The following is a 15,859-nucleotide window of genomic DNA, read 5'->3' as shown; positions in this document are numbered from 1 at the left end:
ATTCGTGTCCACAGACTTTCAGTCATTCTGCAAGGCCAATGGTATTCAACATCTGACATTCGCGCCGTTTTTGCCTCAGTCAAACGGTGCCGCTGAACGGTTGGTCCGGACTTTCAAATCCCAGATGTTGAAGTTGAAAGAGTCGCATTCTCGGGAGGACGCGTTATTTCTCTTTTTGTCCTCGTATCGCTCTCAGCCCCATGATGGTCGCTCGCCGGCTGAGTTGCTCCACGGTCGTCCTCATCGAACCTTGATGTCTTTGTTGCATCCGCCGCATCAGGTTCCTGTGCAGCGGCAGACTCCTGTTTTTGCTCCAGGCGACGTTGTATTCTATCGCAACTATCGAGGTTCACGGCGTTGGCTCGCAGGGCGCATTCTTCGCTGCCTCGGCCGCGCGATGTATTTGGTTTTGGGGGCCTCTGGTGAGGTGCGTCGGCATCTCAATCAGCTGCGCCTCTGTCGTCGCCTGGGTTCTGCCGCTCCCCGTCTGCTTTCAGCGACGGTGCCGTCCGGTCAGCGCCCTGGGGACCCATCTACTGGCTCGCCTCATCCCCAGGTGTTACCGACGCTGCCTTCCATTTTGCCCCATGGCGACGCGCCGCCGCCGCCGCCTGTTCTCCCTCCGGCGCCGCCCGCAGTGGACGCTTCGCTGCAGCCGCCAAGCGCCTCCCTGGGTCACGCACCACCGATCGCTTCCCGTGACCAGCTGTCCTCCGCCATGGGACTCTTGCCCGCTCCGGACCACATGGCGTCATCGCGCGTCGGATCCCCCGACGCAATGGAGGTCGACCCTTCGGCCCCTCCTGTCTCATTATGGGCGCATACACCGCATGTTGACGTGCACCCTGGACTAGGTTTCCAGGCGTTTCCTAGCTCCCCTCAGACCGAATGGCCGGGTGCGGGTGGCACAGGCTCCCCACCTCATCGCATACGTCAACATAGGGTCCTCCCCACAGCGGGCGGAAGCCTTATCACACGACCGTACGCCGATTTGCGGGGGAGGAATGTGGTGTCACCGCCAGACACCACACTTGCTAGGTGGTAGCTTAAATCGGCCGCGGTCCATTAGTACATGTCGGACCCGCGTGTCGCCACTGTTAGGATCGCAGACCGAGCGCCACCACACGGCAGGTCTCGAGAGACTGACTAGCACTCGCCCCAGTTGTACGACGACTTTGCTAGCGACTACACTGACGAAGCCTTTCTCTCATTTGCCGAGAGACAGTTAGAATAGCCTTCAGCTAAGTCCATGGCTACGACCTAGCAAGGCGCCATTTGTAACATTGCATGTATCTTAAGAGTCTCACTTGATTCGTCAAGAGCGATGTACCACAAGGATGGAATAAAGTTAAGTATTCAAGAAGCTATGTACTTTTCTTTATAGCATTCATTACGTATCCTGTTTCAGACCTCACTCCATCCTTCGTGAGTTAGCGCGTGCATTTGGCCGCCTCTTTCAATTAGTGTGCGTAGTGTTGGCAAGTCTGCCGACACTACATTTTTGGCGACGAGTCAAAAAAGGGTCTTGTTCTTTCTAATTGCTTACATTTCCTTGTGTCATGGCTTCGCCAGATGTACTGTCCGAATTTTATCGCTTGCAGAGTCAGCAGACGCAGGCGTTATTGGATGCCCTTGGACAGCTCGTCCAGGGTCAACATGCACTGCAACACGATGTGGCCGCCGCCGCTTCACCGCTACCACAGCCACAACATGCAGTTGCAGCCCCATTTCGACCGTATGATGCAGCCAACGAAACCTGGACGGAGTGGTCACGCCAATTTGGTTTCCATCTCGCCGCCTACAGAATTCAAGGTAACGAGCGGCAGCCTCACTTATTGTCTTGTGTCGGCGTGCAAACGTACCGTGTGATAGTGAAATTGTTTCCCCGACGCGACGTAGCAACTCTGTCCTACGAAGAAATTTTGTCGGCATTAGATGCCTATTTCTAAGAAACAGTTAATGTAGTTGCAAAAAGGTATATGTTCTTTCGTACAAAACGTACGGCCGGTCAGACTAATAGGGAGTGGGTTGCAACATTGCAAGGACTTACTAGGGATTGTGCTTTTGAGTGTGAATGTGGCCTCCCTTATTCAGATACAATGGTACGTGATGCAATTGCACAGAACGTTTCTGATGTTCGTATACGGGAACAGATTTTGAAACTAGTTAATCCCTCCCTTCAACAAGTGATAGACATATTGGATAGGCAAGACACCCTTGACTTTGCACAGGAATCATTTGAAACCTCGCCAGCCGTGTGTCACATTAACCGGCCCGCCGGGCGCGCTGCACGGAACGCTAAACAGCCCTCGCGCACGTCCGCGCAACTGCAGCCTAGCTCTCAAACACGTGTGCCGCGTAAGCATGCCAATGCAGTTCTCAAATCATGCCCATGGTGTGCAACTAGACATTCGCGTGAACATTGCCCGTCACGCCAAGCTATTTGCTTTTACTGTCATAAGAAAGGACATGTTCAAAGTGTTTGCCAGAAAAAGCTCTGATCGGCCAATCACAACCATTCCAGGCCCTTTGCTTCGCGCCGGAATCGAACCATGGACAATCAGGCTCGTGAACCTTCGCCCATGGACATTCATGTAGTTAATTCCACTCCGCCCAGTGCCACTTTCTCTAACAGTGACTGTGTTCGTCCCACAAAAAGTGTGCGTCGACGTCGCCGGAAATCTCGTCAGGTCGCAAGTGCTTCTGTACCTGTATCAGTTCAAATTGCACGAGACAGTCGCTCTTGTCGTCAGCAGGACAATAAACTTTTTGTAGACTTGGACTTTGAAGGCAAAGTGATCCCATTCCAGCTCGATACCGGAGCTGCTGTTTCATTGATCCGGACCACATGGCGTCATCGCGCGTCGGATCCCCCGACGCAATGGAGGTCGACCCTTCGGCCCCTCCTGTCTCATTATGGGCGCATACACCGCATGTTGACGTGCACCCTGGACTAGGTTTCCAGGCGTTTCCTGGCTCCCCTCGGACCGAATGGCCGGGTGCGGGTGGCACAGGCTCCCCACCTCATTGCATACGTCAACATGGGGTCCTCCCCACAGCGGGCGGAAGCCTTATCACACGACCGTTCGCCGATTTGCGGGGGAGGAATGTGGTGTCACCGCCAGACACCACACTTGCTAGGTGGTAGCTTAAATCGGCCGCGGTCCATTAGTACATGTCGGACCCGCGTGTCGCCACTGTTAGGATCGCAGACCGAGCGCCACCACACGGCAGGTCTCGAGAGACTGACTAGCACTCGCCCCAGTTGTACGACGACTTTGCTAGCGACTACACTGACGAAGCCTTTCTCTCATTTGCCGAGAGACAGTTAGAATAGCCTTCAGCTAAGTCCATGGCTACGACCTAGCAAGGCGCCATTTGTAACATTGCATGTATCTTAAGAGTCTCACTTGATTCGTCAAGAGCGATGTACCACAAGGATGGAATAAAGTTAAGTATTCAAGAAGCTACGTACTTTTCTTCATAGCATTCATTACGTATCCTGTTTCAGACCTCACTCCATCCTTCGTGAGTTAGCGCGTGCATCTTGGCCGCCTGTTTCAATTAGTGTGCGTAGTGTTGGCAAGTCTGCCGACACTACAAAAGGTGCTAACAATAAGTGTGAATTGCGGATTACGAATAAGTTCACATAATTAAAGAATGGAGTTTCATACATTTAACAAGTTACATTGGGTCTTAGTCACAGATGGTAAGGATCGTATTCGATTTCTTTCGGAGGGAAGGAAGATGTAGGCTGAATTGTAGCACCAGTATTACAAGCTCAGCGTGACTTAACGCTGTCACTTAACATGGTGGACATGTGAGGTACCGCTATGCAGGTCATGAGGAATATGTATCTGATATTGTTTCCCCGAGAAGCCAGTATCCCACTTAGAACTGTTTTAACATACTAGCATCGATGGCTCAGATTATCGTGCCGTGATAGTGAGTTAGACAACTGGTGTAATACTTTATAATTTTTTTCAGTCTTATGACTAGCTTGATGCGGCCCACCACGAATTCCTCTGCTGTGGCAACCTTTTGGTCTCAAAGTAGCAAATACAACTCACTCCCTAAATTATTTTCTGGCTGTCTTAAAATTCTGGCTTCCTCAACAGTTTTTAGCCTCTGCGGCGCCCTTTAGTACTTTGGAAGTTAACACCTTATGTCTTAAACGAAGCCCTATAATACTGTCCCTTCTTCTTGTCAGTATTTTCAATATACTTCTGTAATCGCCGATTCTGAGAAGAACCTCCCAATACCTTAACTTATCAGTAAACCTAATTTTCAAAATTCTTCTATAGCACCTCACCTCAAATACTTGAATTAACTATCGTTATGTTTTTTTTCCAGCACACACGTTCCACTACCATATAATGCTCTGCACCGTATGTACATTCTCAATAGTTTCTTCGTAAAGTTAAGGCAGATGTTGGACACTAGTAGATTTCTCTTGGCCAGTAATGCCCATTTTGTCAGTGTTAGTCTGCATTTTAAGTCCTTGGTATGACCATAAAGACATATTTTGCTGTATAGATAACAAATTTGCTTAACAACTGCCTATTGGCTTCTGTCTCGGGTTCTTCGGCCGACGTTCATCTAATGATTTTTCTGACGTTTCGCCAGCACGAGTGGCTGGCATTGTCAAAGCTTCACCCTCCATTGCCGGTGGTGAACTGGAGCCGAGCTCGCGGCCGCAGACTATATGTACCTGGCGCGCCAACGTCCGAGGGCTTCTCCGCGGTCATTTCCGGTGCGGTTCTCCTCTTGCTACCTGCGACGGTCGTTCGCTGCAGTACGGGAAGCCAGGATCCGTTTACCTTAAGGCTTTCCTCTTTCTTGTTGAAACTGTTCGCGTGTTTTTGGATTTCTACAGCTTCTCTGAACAAGCGCGTGTGATAGTGCTTCTCTACAGCCAGAAATTCCGTGTCGGCGAATTTTATTACGTGGTCGGTCTCATTCAGTGCGTGTTCTACCACGGCCGATTTCTCCACCTGCCCCAACCTGCAATGTCGCTTATGCTCTTTGATCCTGGTGTTAATGGATCGTCCAGTCATTCCTACATAAACTTTTCCGCATGTGCAAGGTATACGGTATATTCCCAACATTGCAAGTGGGTCTCTTTTCTCCTTCGCCGATCTAAGACACTCTTTGATCTTCCTTGTCGGTTTGAAAATCGTCTTTACGCCGTGTTTGCGCAATATACGGCCGATTCTGTCCGTCACTCTGGGAATGTATGGCAGAAAGGCCGTACCCGACATTTCTTTTTCTGGTTCCTTACTTCGCCGAGTGTTTGGCTCTGTTATACTTCTAATGTAATTTGTGGAGTACCAATTGCTCCTCAGAACAGTTTCCAGGTGTTGCATTTCTCGTTTGAGGTGTTGAGGCTCACATATTCGTCCTGCTCTCGTTACGAGCGTACTAATCATGCCTCTTTTCTGGCTCGGGTGGTGGTTTAACAGTTTGTGCAGGTATCGGTCCGTGTGTGTCGGTTTTCGATACACGCTGTGTCCCAGGTTTTCGCCGTCCCTTGTGACCAGCACATCTAGAAATGGCAGTTTCCTGTCCTTTTCTACCTCCATGGTAAATGTTATGTTGGCATGGAGGCTGTTCAAGTGTCTCAGGAATTCACCGAGCTGTTCTTCACCATGGCTCCACACCACGAAAGTATCATCGACGTACCTGTACCACACCTTAGGTTTGCAAGTCGCCGAGTCCAGTGCCTGTGCTTCGAATTGTTCCATGAAGAAGTTGGCCACCACTGGACTGAGAGGACTACCCATGGCGACGCCTTCCAGCTGTTCGTAGAAATCGCCATTCCACGTGAAATAGCTCGTGGTGAGACATGCATGGAAGAGCTTTTTGATGTCTTGCGGGAACATGGAACCGATGTGCTCCAGAGCGTCGCTGAGTGGCACTTTCGTAAATAACGAAACAACATCAAAACTGACCAGGATGTCGTTTGGCGCAAGTTTCAGTTTCTTCAGCTTCTCAATGAAATGTCCTGAGTCCTTAATGTATGTGTCGGTCTTTCCCACGTGTGGCTGGAGCAGAGAGGTCAAGTGTTTCGCCAGTTTATACGTTGGTGAGCCAGGAGCGCTAACGATCGGTCTCAGTGGAACGTTGTTCTTATGGATCTTTGGTAATCCATCCAGCCGAGGTGGTAGGGCTTCTGTGTTGCGCAGGTTTCTCTGTATGTCCGCCGGCAGAGAAGACGCCTTGATTAATCGATTCGTATTCCGAGTGATACGCTGCGTCGGATCTGCGCTTAGTTTTCGGTACGTCGTCGGATCTAATAGGTCTCGGATCTTTTGTTCATAATCTTCGGTCTTCATTACGACGGTCGCATTCCCCTTATCGGCAGGCAGTACCAATATACTCTTGTCGGCGTTGAGATTCTTAATGGCTTGTACCTCTTCTTTCTTCAGGTTGCAAGCTGGTGGTTTTGCTCGGCGCAGTATCCTGGCTGTTTCAGTGCGTATTTCCTCTGCTCTTTCACAAGGAAGGGTCCGAATGGCTGCTTCGGTGTTGGCAATGATGTCCTCCATAGGTATAGTTCTCGGGATGATAGCGAAATTCCCTCCTTTTTGAAGGACTGACACTTCCTCTTCGGTCAATTGTCGTTCAGTGGGGTTGACCACTGTGTGTGACATGTCGGGAATCGCCTTGTCGGTCTGCTTCCGGCATCTTTCAAACTTTTTGTTTTGCCGCTCGGTGCAGCGCTCGAGTTCGTTCTGCATGCTCCTGTGAGTGATGCTGTCGATCTTGTCCCAGTCGTCTCGATGCATTCTGCTACTTAGTTGATAGAAAATGTCCAGAAGTTCCTGATCCGTTCTTGCCAAGTCTCTCCGTGTTGTATGTATTCGCTCACGAAGAAAAGCTCGTTCCATTCTGTCGCAGATACGATGTGCTTGGGCAGTGGTGAATAGGCGCTTGCATCTCAAGAACTTCGGTGTAGCACATTCATATCGGCACCGTTACAGAAAGGCGAGAGAGGACATCAGTCGCGCTTTCTTCTTCCGTCGTTGGTCAAGGCGTCGGTACAATCTGCAAATCTCCTCCCCGTAGAGGCGTAATACAAAATTGTTAAGGCTTTCGTGGCCACTTGTTGACAAACTGCCTATTGGCTTCTGTCTCGGGTTCTTCGGCCGACGTTCATCTAATGATTTTTCTGACCAACTTCACCACCGGCAATGGAGGGTGAAGCTTTGACAATGCCAGCCACTCGTGCTGGCGAAACGTCAGAAAAATCATTAGATGAACGTCGGCCGAAGAACCCGAGACAGAAGCCAATAGGCAGTTTGTCAACAAGTGGCCACGAAAGCCTTAACAATTTTGTAAATTTCCTTAACTTCGCTTACTTGGTGACCCGAATTCGAATGTTAGGTTCCTCACTGTTCTCACTTCTGCTACTTCTCACTACTTTCATATTTGTTCAATTTACTCTCAATCTTCACTGAAGAGCCAAAGAAACTGGTACACCTGCCTAATATAGTGCAGGGCCCCGCGTTCATGCAGAAGTGTCCGTACACGACGTGGCACGGACTCGACTAATGTCTGAAGTAGTGCTGAAAGGAACTGACACCAGGAATCGCGCAAGTCTGTCTGTAAATCCGTAAGAGTACGAGGGGATAGAGATCTCTTCTGAACAGCACGTTGCAAGACATCCCAGATATTCTGAATAATTTTCATCTCTGGGGAGTCTGGAAGCCAGCAGACGTGTTTTAACACAGACGATTATTCCTGGAGCTACTCTGTAGCAATTCTGGATGTGTGGGGTCTCGCATTGTCCTTTTGGAATTGCCCAAGTCCTTCGGAATGCACTGTAGACACTACATAAACTGAAGAGCTACTGACAAAGGAGAAGAGAGTGTTGCACTCAGTAATGACTACCGCATTTGGAGTGGCATTGCTAGTTTGTGTGAAGTATTGTTAAATATATCTACCACCAAGATTATTCGATATTAGTGGTGATGAAATAGCCGTTCACAAACGGCAGTACCTTGTGTGTGGTATGTTGTCACAGTGTAAGCAATATGGTCGAGCTGATTTCGAAAAGGGCTGTACAAACTCAAGTAGTTTCTTTGATATGTTTGTAGTAGATACTGATATATACTATATTACTGTTGTATAGACTACAGTGCAATTTATTGGCAGATTTACTTACTTGAAATTTAAAGGACACTAATACTATTTCAGTATATGTTGTATAAAATTCTGTAAGTCGATTTATGTCTAGTAGTGCATTCTTGAGTTATACTACTGTTTTTGCTGGAGTGAAATGTGACACAGTAAAGATCACAGGTGTCAGAGATCGTATGAATTGTGAACTTGAAGATAGGAAGATGGTGACATAGTCTTAACGAACCGGTTATCTAAATAAATATTTTACTAACGATTGTGACTGCTTGCTGTTGTTCCGTTGTTCTTCGTAAAAATTAGTCTTGAAACGATCAAAACAACTTTTTTAAATTTTTTCATTCTTGCTTATCAGTTACGCTTAAGTAATATGTTCTCGACTGAGTGACAGTCTTGGCAGTATTGATGGAGTGGTATTTTACACTGGGTACCAGCCAGCTCTATAAAGTACATCATTTGCCAATTTTGGCTGTTATTTTTCACATAAATTTACCTTACAAACTGGGCACTCAGCGGTTGTGTTTCCGTGGCACATTGTAAAAAATCAAACTACAGACTTTATGGTAGTTTCGGAAATTACGTTTTATTTGATTAAACATAAAATTGGCGTTTCTTTATGATATTACCTTTCGCAGTGTAAGCTGTAATTGATATGTTTTTGAGACAGATTTAATGGATGACAGATTAAGGGGCAAGGTCGGCGCACTTGTGCGAAAGTGGCTTTCCCTCGTGTGCAGAGCAGATAGTGGAACAGATATAAGCTCCGCCAGAACTGATGCGGGAGCCAGCAACATGCCGAAGGCCGCGATAGTCGTCGTCGCACTCTGCCTATCTGCCGCGCTGGCAGCGCCGCCCTCCTTTTCCGCCCCTAGGAGAAGCGTGGGCGGCGGTCAGGGGCGCATCGTAGGCGGCCACGACGTCGACATCTCTGAGTACCCATGGCAGGTGTCGGTGCGCTACTCATGGTGGCACAACTGCGGTGGCTCCGTCATCAGTGATACCTGGGTGCTGACCGCGGCGCACTGCCTCGACGGATTTCCGCTGTTCGGCCTGTCGGTGCGCGCCGGGTCCTCGACGAGGGGCAGTGGCGGTACTATCTACAAGGCGGCCGCTAAGCACTTCCACTCCAGCTTCAGCTGGGTCACCATAGACTACGACATCGGCCTCATGCAGACCAAGGATACGATTGAGTTTGGTACCAATGTCCAGGTTAGATATTTTTTTTTTCTTTTTGAGTCGTGTCTTCTGACTAGTCAGATTTCCTATCATCCCGTGTGTTCTCCTTGTCAGCGTTTTCCACATATTCCTTTCCTCTCCGATTCTGCTCAGAACCTTCACATTCCATACGTCATTAGTCCACCTAATTTTCAACATTCGTCTGTAGCACCACGTCTCAAATGCTACGATGTCTTCTGCTCCGGTTTTCCCACAGTTAATGTTTCTCTAATATCAATACAATACTCTATTCCAGACGTACATTCTCAGAAATTTCTTCCTCAAATTAAGGCACTTCTTTGATGTTCGCAGACTTCTCTTGGCCTGGAACGCCCTTTTTGCCAGTGGTAGTCTACTTTTGACGTCCTCCTTGCTCCATCCATCATTGGTAATTTTGCTGCTTAGGCAGTGCAATCCCTTATCTTCATCTATTTCGTGATCATCAATCCTGATGTTAAGTTTCTCGCTGCTCTTATTTCTGCTGCTGCTTATTTCTTTCATCTTTACTCTCAATCCATATCATTGAGGACAGCAGCCGGCCGGGTTGGCCGAGCGGTTCTAGGCGCTACAGTCTCCAACCGCGCGATCGCTACGGTCGCAGGTTCGAATCCTGCCTCGGGCATGGATGTGTGTGATGACCTTAGGTTAGTTAGGTTTAAGTAGTTCTAAGTTCAAGGGGACTGATGACCTCAGAAGTCATTTGAACCATTTTTGAGGATACCAATGTCATCAGCGAATCTTTTGTTTTGTATCCTTTCAACTTCAATCTTAATCCCAATTTTGAACCTTTCTTTTATTTCCGTCATTGATTCTTTAACGTATACATTGAACAGCCGGAAAGAAATGCTGCACCCACGTTTTACACACTTTTCAATCGGTGCACTTCGTTCTTGGTCTTCCACTCATATTGTTCTCTCTTAATTCTTGTACGTATTATAAATGGCCCGTCTTTCCTAATAGATTACCACTTTTTTCTCAGAATTTCAAATATCTAGCACCGTCTGACATTTCAGAACGTTTCCTCCAGATGGAAAAATCGTTGAACGTGTCGTGATTTTTTTTTCAGTCTTGTTTCCATTATCAAACGCGACATCAGAACTACCTCTCTGGCACCTTTAGCTTTCCTAAAGCTACCTGATCTTCACTTAAAAGATCCTCGGTTTTCTTTCCATTCTTCTGCATACCATTCTCGTCTGTAACTTGGACGCATGATCTGGTAAGCTGACTGTGCGATAGTTTTTCCGCTTCGGAATTGTGTGGATGATGTTTATCCGAAAGCCAATAAAATACTTCCTGCTCACGAGCGTGTGCCCGTTCCCCAAATGATCTTAAATATTGTCATGGAATATTATCAATCACTTCTGCCTCATTAGATATTTTAGGTCTTCCAAAGTTTTCTAAGTACTAATTCGAAAACTGGATGTCCTTCATCATTCCTGTCGACTCCGGTTTCTTCTTCTGTCCCGTTGTCACGAAAGTCTTCCGCCTCATTGAATACTCCTTCCACATAGCCGCTCTACTATATATATAACAGAGGAATTGTCATTGCACTCTTAACTTCCCCACATAAAATCATCAATATCTTCTCGAGAAACATGTGACATTTTTAGTAATTTCTTTGAATTCATTTGTGGCATTGCCAATAAAAAGAAAAATGCATGTGTTTTCCCTTTGTAACAGTAACTAAACAAGAATCGTCAGATTTTATTACGTCAACGCTGGAAGTTTTGTGAGCTAAAATACTTTGCAAATAATTAAAGCATGTTATTTGCAATTTTTGCATGAAACATGAAGCATCTTTGATTTCGTGGTCGTCCGTCGTCCACAATGGGCTAATCTTTGCTGGTCATTCCAAAGCGTGTCTTGATTTTTAGAAAACTCTTTGGAGTCGAGGATAATTCACTTTCCTCTCCATTTGTGGCCGTAACACTTCTTACCATAATTTCTATTGAAATCTCATCTCTTATTTCTTCGACTTACCATGTAGCTGGGACGCTACCCCTAGACATAAGCACAGAGCATTTTAGGGTGGTACATTTATTATTTTCATCCGTTAGACAAAAGGCCATTTTTTGACTGTCTCTTGCAAGTATATGTATGTGCCTTCTGGTCATGAGAATGGACTACTGATTCAGATTTACGAAGAAATCAAACGATATGTTGTTTCATGGCACTTACACCCACGGAAGTAAATTAATGTTTTTGACAGCAGATGTATAATCGTTCTCGCAGTTTGTGAATTCATGTTTCCAATTTAATACAGCAGTAGATGGTCGGCAGTGTCAGCTCCTTGCATGCGAGTTCAGAAGCTATTATATAGTATTATGCATTGTATAGTTTGTATGTGTTATCAACTATACACATTTGAAACACTATAAATCAGCTACCTTTCCCAATAATACTCAGGTGCTGCTTTCACAGCACCAGAGACTTTTTAAACGATGAGTGCAGTTGTTCTGAACTGCTTATTGCTGCCAGTGACCTTGCCAACGTGACGGGCCACTTATATCAGCTATAAATAAGCAATTTCAAATAAACTTCTTTCAGTTGTACAAGAACTTCTATAGGAATATGACCGTTTCGTGATGTTAAACCAGACCTTCAAATATATATGTCAGTAAACATTTAAGCCCTGATACGGGAAGCAGGGGGAGTCAACCTTCTCAAAATAAAATACTTTTACCCGCAACAAGCAGGGCGTCTTTTTTTAGGTTAACAGCATTTCAATTTGAGAAGGTTGAATCTCCCTCCTTCCTGTATCAGAGCTTCAGTATTTTATTGGCATATGGATATCTGAAGCTGTGGGTTGACATCATGAAACCGTCCACGTTCCTGTAAAAGTTCATATACAGTTGAAAGTGGTTTATTTCAGAAACAAGGATTACTTCAGCTACGATGGCCCTCAAGAGACAACTATTTACAAGAAATTCGAAAGACAGCTCATTTGTTAAGGTGTCTAATAGATACTTGTCATGCATTAGAAGAATAAATACACAAAACGAATAATAAATGAAAAATTAATTGTTCTAGCAACAAATGATGCTTCCACGAAGAAACTCAGTTGTATTTCCAACGACCCCTGCTACTTCATCCACCAGTAATATGCCTGCCGATGGAAGTAGTAGCGGAAGTGAAAGCAGTACGGGCAGACAGAGACATAATATGCAAAACTGAATGTCGAACTTGCTGGATGTGGTACTTACGTAGACACACAACAAAAATGGAACATAGTGTCAACCCAATCAAGGATTCATAACTTCAAAGTATTTTACGATTCTGTATTGCATGCGGTACATGGACTACCGTCGTAGTAATCGAAATATTACGCGAAATTTGAACCTTTCAACTGTAATAGGATCGTAAAAATATACTATGAGTTAATCAAGCCAAGGGTAACATCAGAAGTAAGGCACTACTATGAGAACCCACATACATGTGTTCCAACCCAAGGTTTGCAACACATGACAGAATACTCGAGCTGAAAGTGTCCGATAGGTTCACTGTCTGTTGCCATACTGTCTCAAATGCTTCTTGCAAATGCTACAGATCTTAAACATGGCTTCGGAAAGCAACTGCGTAAATCTGAAGAGATTGAAAAAATTAGCAAACCAGTTGCAAAACAAAGATTTATTGTAACTGGTTGGCCCTTATCTTCAACCTCTTTTGTTATGGATATTATTAAAATACTGAAAATTACTACCAATGTGGTCCTGCAGATGTTCAGTCCTACAAACGTAAATCTCAGGGATTCAACAACGACGTACACAACATGTATTCATCTTCCCTCACATTTGCAAAGATTTCTAGCAGTACAGCAAGGAATATTAGCTTGTCGAACTAACTGTGTCCCCTTATGTAATACAATCACGTGATTTACAACTGTGATTCTTTTAGCCGTATCGGTCTAGGGTGTGTCTACGTATATTATTGTTTTCACTCTACGATATTTTAGCACTTCCAAGACGCTAACAAGGTGATCACTGTCTTCAGTTCCTTCTGTCCTCGTTACAGATTGTTTCCTTCTGTATTCTGATGCAGAAAAACCTTTCTCAATGGAGGACACAACACATTATCAGTCAAAAGCAGTCCAGTCTCCTTATCAAAGACAAAATTTAAGACTTTTTCCCAAGGCCCCGTCCACACCATTGATGCAATCAATGTGTTTTGGCAGCCGGTGGCGCTGGCGACGTCGGAGCCGCTGGTCGGCAGCCAGGTGGACGTGACAGGTTGGGGCGCCCTCAAGGAGGACGGGCTGAGCGCGTGGCAGCTGCAGGCCGTCACCACCACCATCGTGTCACGCGAGGACTGCAACGCCGCCTACACCACGGAGATCACGGAGCGCATGATCTGCGCCGGCGAGCCCGAGGGCGGCAAGGACGCGTGCCAGGGCGACAGCGGCGGGCCCCTGGTGGCCGGCAACACGCAGTACGGCATCGTCTCCTTTGGTTCCGGGTGCGCCGACGCTCGCTACCCTGGCGTCTACTCCAACGTTGCCTACCTGCGCTCCTGGATAACCGAGACCAGTGGCGTTTAGCACGGCACGCTGGAGCTGTTGTAACAATCTGTGTGTTTCTATGTAGATAAAACTGTCTGCACCTATTTACGTTCCCGTCGCTAAGCGGTTCCATATTTCAGCACAGATAATCGAAGGTTTTCATGAATCCCTGGAGACACAGAACTAAGGTACAGCGTTGATTATCACAGCTAACTGAAGACGGGGTGGAGGGCGGGGAGTTCGATTAACTGTTTTTTTGTGCAAGAGTCATTTACGAAAATATATTGTACAAGTATTAATATGAATACCAAAGAAAAAAATTAATTAAACACATGAGTGTACATACACACTTCTCCAGAATTCTACCTTCATGTTCACTGAAGGATCAACAACTGTGTCCAATTTTATTACTTCCTTATATTTCTGTATCAGCTGCACTGAAAATCTGGATGAATGGAATATTTACGTTCATCATCGAACAATTACCAGGGTGATTCCGAAATTACTAACGAAATAATAATTGCACGTTTAAAGGGATATGCAACTATTCAACTTTGAAGTTCCGTGCCTATTAAATCCATAACTTAAAAAGTGCAAATGATATTTAATTAAAAACTTCAGAATCACAAGCTGTAACGTTTGGATCTAGTCATCGTTGACGCAAATTATTTTTTGTGCGAGTGAGGCAGAAAACTAATGAAATAACGTTACGTATATTTTGTGTCACATATTTTACATATGAACCAGAAATCTGACCATATATACGAGATTGGAAAGTTACAAATGATCTTTAAACCTGTTTAAATCTCTTAATGCCAGATTTTTTTTGTTTCAGTAAGTACCAATGGGGTCATAAAGTCCCTAAATAATTTAAACGGAGTACATCATCTATTTTATTGAACTAACATGAAAACAACATTACAGCTGTTCAATACAACAATCATAATTCTAGAATGAGATATTCACTCTGCAGCGGAGTGTGCGCTGATATGAAATCTCCTGGCAGATTAAAACTGTGCGCCCGACCGAGACGGAGACATACTGGCAGAAGTAAAGCTGTGAGGACCGGTCGTGAATCGTGCTTCGGTAGCTCAGATGGTAGAGCACTTGCCCGCGAAAGGCAAAGGTCCCGAGTTCGAATCTCGGTCGGGCACACAGTTTTAATCTGCCAGGAAGTTTCAATCATAATTCTGTTTTCATAAATGTTACATTAAAGAAAGAAACAAACATTTTAAATAGCGGTCTTATGGCTCCAGTGCTAGTGCAGAAGCCTTTGAATAAATTTTTGTTCGTATACAAATAAAAACCAGCAAATTATCATTGGATACAACTTACTCAGAGAAATAAATTCATATATTTTGAAAACAATAGATTCGAAAACACTGGAAATATATGTTTCCAACTTGTTTGTGATGTCATATTTACTCCAGTGGTACAAAAAAAAGACAAGAATGCAAGCTGAAGAACGTACGTTTCGAAGATAGGTCTCACAGCTGAGATGTTTGATTTTGTCACTAAATTTCGAAAACGTTTTAAAATCAACAATTGGAAAGCGTCACATTATTCTTGCTGTTATAACCACTTCAAGGACATCTTATTGCAGGGCTGTCAGTAGTGGCCTATGACCTGCACTGATGGAAGAAATAATCGCAGCACCAAAAAGGAATTGCGTAACATAAACGAAAGTTGTTAGGCGTGTTTCTCCATCTGAAAAATGGTGTCCAATCAACATTCGCTCCAGTCACATAAAAGTGGCGCTAATAGCGCCACAATGAGAATGCAAATCCTATTTGCTTTAAATCCACGCTGTGATGTCAGCGTTAGTTACCTTTGAGACTGGATACAGTGAGTTGATGTTAAGAATGTCTTTAAGGCGACAAAGACGCCATTATCGACATGTCATTGAGTTTTAACGAGGTCCTGTAAGTGGACTACGAGAAGCTGGATGTTCCTTCTGCCATAATTCAGGAAAATTCTCAGGAATGTAGTATCTGTAAATAACTGCTGACA

General features: G+C 45.4%; 1 protein-coding gene across 1 annotated transcript in view; it reads left to right on the top strand.

Moving 5' to 3' along the window:
• LOC126252439 (transmembrane protease serine 9-like) overlaps positions 1-15,141 on the top strand; it is an 83,350-nt gene extending 68,209 nt beyond the window's left edge. Inside the window, exons 6-7 of the mRNA XM_049953332.1 lie at positions 8,807-9,348; positions 13,526-15,141. Coding sequence (XP_049809289.1) covers positions 8,807-9,348; positions 13,526-13,888 — 905 coding nt within the window. The 3' untranslated portion in view covers positions 13,889-15,141. The remainder of the gene's footprint in view (positions 1-8,806; positions 9,349-13,525) is intronic.
• The last annotated feature ends 718 nt before the right edge of the window (positions 15,142-15,859 follow it).

The sequence above is a fragment of the Schistocerca nitens genome, chromosome 4, assembly GCF_023898315.1.
Source record: "Schistocerca nitens isolate TAMUIC-IGC-003100 chromosome 4, iqSchNite1.1, whole genome shotgun sequence".
NCBI classification, from domain to species: Eukaryota; Metazoa; Arthropoda; class Insecta; order Orthoptera; family Acrididae; genus Schistocerca; species Schistocerca nitens.
The sequence above is the reverse complement of the archived record's forward strand: the minus strand, read 5'-3'. Positions and strand labels throughout refer to the sequence as shown.